This window comes from Ixodes scapularis, unplaced genomic scaffold (assembly GCF_016920785.2).
Source record: "Ixodes scapularis isolate PalLabHiFi unplaced genomic scaffold, ASM1692078v2 PGA_scaffold6__148_contigs__length_123643588, whole genome shotgun sequence".
NCBI lineage: Eukaryota > Metazoa > Arthropoda > Arachnida > Ixodida > Ixodidae > Ixodes > Ixodes scapularis.
The window spans coordinates 31413829-31418659 of record NW_024609881.1 but is presented as its reverse complement, the minus strand read 5'-3'; the positions used below and the strand labels follow the sequence as shown (position 1 = coordinate 31418659).

At 51.5% G+C, this 4831-nt stretch overlaps 1 protein-coding gene across 1 annotated transcript; it reads right to left on the bottom strand.

The window, feature by feature from the left end:
* Positions 1 to 2124: 2124 nt before the first annotated feature.
* LOC115328604 lies at positions 2125 to 2817 on the bottom strand. Its single transcript, XM_029989907.2, has one exon. It carries the CDS (start codon positions 2815 to 2817, stop codon positions 2125 to 2127), a length of 693 nt encoding a protein of 230 aa, XP_029845767.2.
* Positions 2818 to 4831: the final 2014 nt, after the last annotated feature.

Below are 4831 nucleotides of genomic sequence, written 5' to 3'. Positions count from 1 at the left end.
CAGAGAGGCTCTTTTGCCGAGGTGGTGCGCCGGGGACCTGCACCACCCATGGCGTCTGTGGGAACGCAAGTGTCTTATGGGGACCTTGCTCAACCACTTAAGTCCTCTGGTCCCAAACTAAAGGTGCAACTCCCAGGGCGCGCTATCTCAGCTGCCCGGGCAGGTGCCCTCCCCAGCCGTGCGAAAGGTTCGGATTTATTATCCGAACAGACGGAGACCACCCCGTCGCAGAAGAAAGGCACCTCTGGAGCAGTGCACACTGCTCTACCTCGAGATGACAGGGTGGATGCCGCTCCGTCGGGATCCACCCGAGCACAGGGGTCTGCGTTCCCTGCACAGGGTTCTGCACCCCCTGCTTCTCCGTTCCAGCCACCACGAGGTAGGGGACTTGGTCCCTCTGCCCCTAGTGGATCTCGGAAACCGGGGGAGCCGTCAAGGTTACAGGCCTCCAAGGAGGAGCCCCTTTTGGCTCCAGCTGAGCCAATGGACGAGAGTGGGTCAAGGTCCGGCGAGGACAGACCCCACTCGAGCTCCGAATCTCTACTTCCGGCCTCCGGTGGCAACACGGGCAGGCCGAATGACACCTCCAAAAATAAAAATGCTCCGCGTGTAAAGATAGATTTTAAGTCGTAAAAAATTTGCTTACTCTTGACAGTTATTTTTAATTTTATTTTTTATTATAAACGTTACAATGGTTCACAATTTTAGCATTATGCAGTGGAATTGTCGCGGCCTTTTTCGTAACATTGATGACATACATTTTTTTCTTGATGAGCTCCGTCCTGTGGCCTTGTGCCTACAGGAGACTTATCTGAGTGACACCCACACAAAAGTGCTACATCGTCATCAGGTTTTCCGAAAGGACCGCATTTTATCAAACCCTTCGGGTGGTGTAGCAGTGGTAGTGCAGAGTGGAGTTGCCTGTGCTCCAGTCCCTCTACAGACTCCACTTGAGGCAGTTGCAGTTCGAATTCTTCTTGACCGCCTCATTACCCTTGTATCACTCTACTTGCCACCCAACACTCCGCTGCATTTGCAAGAATTTCAGGGACTCGTCGGCCAGCTGCCCGAGCCTTTTTTAATTCTTGGCGATTTTAATTCCCACCACCCCCTGTGGGGTAGTTCTCGACAGGACTCTCGTGGTGGAGTCATTGAGCGACTTTTATTATCATCCGGGGTGTCTTTTGAACCAAACAGAAGCAACATTTTTTAGTGCCGCCCATAACACTTTTACAGCTATTGATTTGTCCTTATCGTCACCATCGTTACTTCCATGTTTTTCATGGCAAGTTTTAAACAATCCTTTTGGCAGCGATCATTTTCCAATTGTTTTAGAAATCGTTAAACCGATTCCATCGATTCCGACTCGCCTTCCGAGGTGGAAGTTGGAGAACGCCGACTGGTCTATTTTTGAATTAGAGGCTGGGATTTATCCATCTTTGCTTCGTACTATGAGCCCCGACAATGCGACAGTTTATGTCACTGAATGTATAATTGGTGCGGCTTCGAATTCTATTCCTCAAACATCTGGACATCTTCCTAAGAGGTGCAAACCTTGGTGGACTAAGGAGTGCACAACCACTCGCAAGGACCAGAATAAAGCCTGGGGAGTTTTTCGTCGGTACCCTACCAATCAAAACCTAATTGCATTCAAGAAAAGTAGGGCTAAGGCGAATCGGACACGAAAACAGGCTAAAAGGGTCTCATGGACCAAATATGCCTCTTCTATAAATAGCCTTGTTCCAGCGAAGGAAGTGTGGGACCGCCTGCGAGAAGTCCGAGGCGACTATCAACCTTTCCGAATCCCTCTTTTTCCCTTGCCTGCCGTATCTCTCAAAGATCAGGCAAATGTTCCTGGTTTGCACTTCCAACATATATCTAGTTCTTCCAACTTTAGTGTAAAGTTTAAGAAGTTTCAGTCTACTGCTGAAAAGCAATCAATAATAATAATAATAATAATATTTATTCAACTTGGAAAGAGTTGCGACACCACAAAAGGCGAGGAGCCCATACCAGGAGGTCTGTGGTGCCGCAGTTACATGAGCGACAAAAAAAACAAAAAAACAAAAAAAAAACAAAAAAAAACAACAACAACAAACAAAACAACACTCGGCTGCGTGCTGCTTAGGACCGCAAGTGCGGTATTTCCCCCCTGCAGATGGGTCTTATATCTTCTTTCTCGCTCAGGCCCGCTGTCAGCTCTGATGGCAGGGACCGCCACAGATTTACTGCCCTGATGACGAAGGTATTCCGGTGCCGGTCAGTGCGGGCAAAGAGTGGTTGAGGGCCACCGTTCCGGTTCAGCCGCAGCTGCCGAGCAAGAGGAACCTCGGGAGCCTCTGGCGGGAGGCAGGTTGCCAAAAGCCGGACCGAGGAGATTTTCCTGCGCAGGGCCAGGGAGTTCCAACCCACACGTGCCAGCAGATCATCCGTAGCTATGTCCCGGTACTGGGGGACATGAGGGGTCTGCCACCGCAAGATAGTGTACGCGGCACGTCTTTGCACACTTTCAAGAGAAGCGGATAAGGTGGCCTGAGGGGGGTCCCAGACTGCGGCACAGTACCCAAGGTGCGGCAGCACCAGTGCGGTGTAGAGGTGCCTCAGTGTTCTTGACCCGGCCCCTCTTGAGACACGGGTAACAAAACCCAGCATCCTTCGAGCTCGGGAGATCACTTCGGCAATGTGAGTGCCGAAACTGAGTCGACAGTCCAGTTTGACACCTAACAACTTGGTGCTGGTCGTTCTGGAAATGTTCACTCCGTCGAGGTTGTAGCAGGGGAGTGCGGAACGCTGCTGCCTGGATGAGGATATCTGCATCAGAATGCACTTGGCAAAGTTCAGTGAAAGTCAGTTTTTTCCCGACCAGGCGACAACATTGTCCAGGTCCGCTTGGAGTAGTTGGTGATCGAGGGGACGACGGATTGGCTGCACGAGGGTGAGGTCGTCGGCATAAAGAAGGGGCGTACAACCTAAGACCCGGGTGATGTCATCAATAAAGATGTTAAAGAGGGTAGGGCCTAGGACGCTACCCTGAGGAATCCCTGACACGACCTCTGCGGTGTTAGACCTCTGCCCGCCGAAGACTACGTGCTGGGTACGACCGAGCAGGAAGGACGTTACCCAGTCCAACAGGTTGCCGGATAATCCAATGTCGGAGAGTCTCTGCAATAGGATGGAGTGGTCAACTTTATCGAAGGCCTGCTTGAAGTCGAGTTGGACGAGCTCGCATGGTGTACGTCCATCTAAGGAACTACTGATGGTGTGAACCGCGGTTGCGAGAGCTAGCTCACAGCTCCGGCCGGGGCGGACACCATATTGGTGCGAGGAAAGCAGCTGGTGTCGCTCAATGTGTTCCAGTAAATGTCGGTTAACTATTCTCTCCATTGTTCTGCATACGATGAATGTAGTTGATATTGGCCGGTACGAGGACACGAGTGACTTGGACAGCCCGCTTCCCTTGTGTATCGGGGTGACTTGGGCAGTCTTCCATTGTCGGGGGACAGAGCCGGCACGAAGAGAGTTCGTGAAAAGTTTTGCCAGGATCGGGCTGAGTTTGTTGGAGCACATCCTCAGGAAAGCTGGGTGCACGCCATCAGGTCCAGCCCTCTGAGATGGGTTTATACGCTGCAGTGCTTCTGCAACGTCTTCTTCCTGCACATCGAACGATGCAAGTGGTGAACTACAACGAGGTGTGTTGGAGGGTAGAAGTGAGGGGTTGCCAGGGTCGGTCCAAGCCGATAAGAAGTGGTCACTGAAAAGTTCCGCTATAGCCCCGGGTTCTATTACCTGGCTTCCGTTAACTAAGAATTCAGGACGGGAGGATGATTTTCTTTGATTGTTTACATGGGCCCAAAAAAGCTTTGGGAAATGGATGGCTTTCCCTGCAATTGACTCCATAGAGGCCCTGTGTGCAGAGTAGATTAGTTTTTTCAGACTTTTCTGTGCTTGCTGCGCTGTGCTGAGGTGGAGTGGATTTTTTGTCCTACGTGCTTTCTTGAATAACTGGCGTTTCTTACGGGAGAGCCGAATGATATCTTGAGTGATCCATGGTCGCTGCCGGCCAGTCGTCATCCTTGTGGGAACACATTCTGCTTCTATGGCCGAAAAGAGATCTAACCAGAGGTCGTAGGCATCGTGAATACAAGGTTCGTCAGTCACCAGGGACCAGGGTGCAAGGTGCAGCAGGTTTTGAAGGTGCGTTCCGTCAGTCTTCAAGAATTGCTGGATTCGCTTCGCGTGCGGACCAGATTTTGGCGGCTTGAGTAGGCTCTCGAGATAAATTGCGTGGTGGTCGGAGCCAGGGAGACTGGACTCAAGGGAACAGCTCGATACAAGTGCTGGATTGGTAACGAAGGCCAGGTCTAGGAAGGACGTTTTCCCAGAGTGTGAAATATAGGAGGGCTCCGAACAAACTTGAAGGAACCCGCCGGTCTCCATGATATCAAGTAGCATATCATCACAGGGGGCCGATGGGGTGGGAGCAGATGGATCCGTCCAGTCGATATGCGCATTGAAATAACCCAGCACACAAATGTTCAGGTAATTGCCCATTCCAGCCCGCCTGAGGGAGTTGCCGAGGAGATCGTAGGATGTAGACTGTGAGGTTGGGGGGCAGTAAACACAGCAGATCAGCACTTTTCCTTGGTGGTGATTCACCTCGACGAATACAGCCTCAAGGTGCTCATGCTCCAGGTCCTGGCGTTTCCGGCAGGTCATGTGGCAGGGTACCGCCACCAGCACACCTCCTCCATTCGAGGCTGGGTCCTTCCTGAAGATAGTAAAACTTTCCACATCCACAAGAAGCCCGTCAGGTATTGAGCGGTCAAGCCAA

Coding starts and splice junctions, on each gene's coding strand:
- LOC115328604 (XM_029989907.2), bottom strand. CDS start 2,817: ATGCAGATATCCTCATCCAGGCAGCAGCGTTCCGCACTCCCCTGCTAC.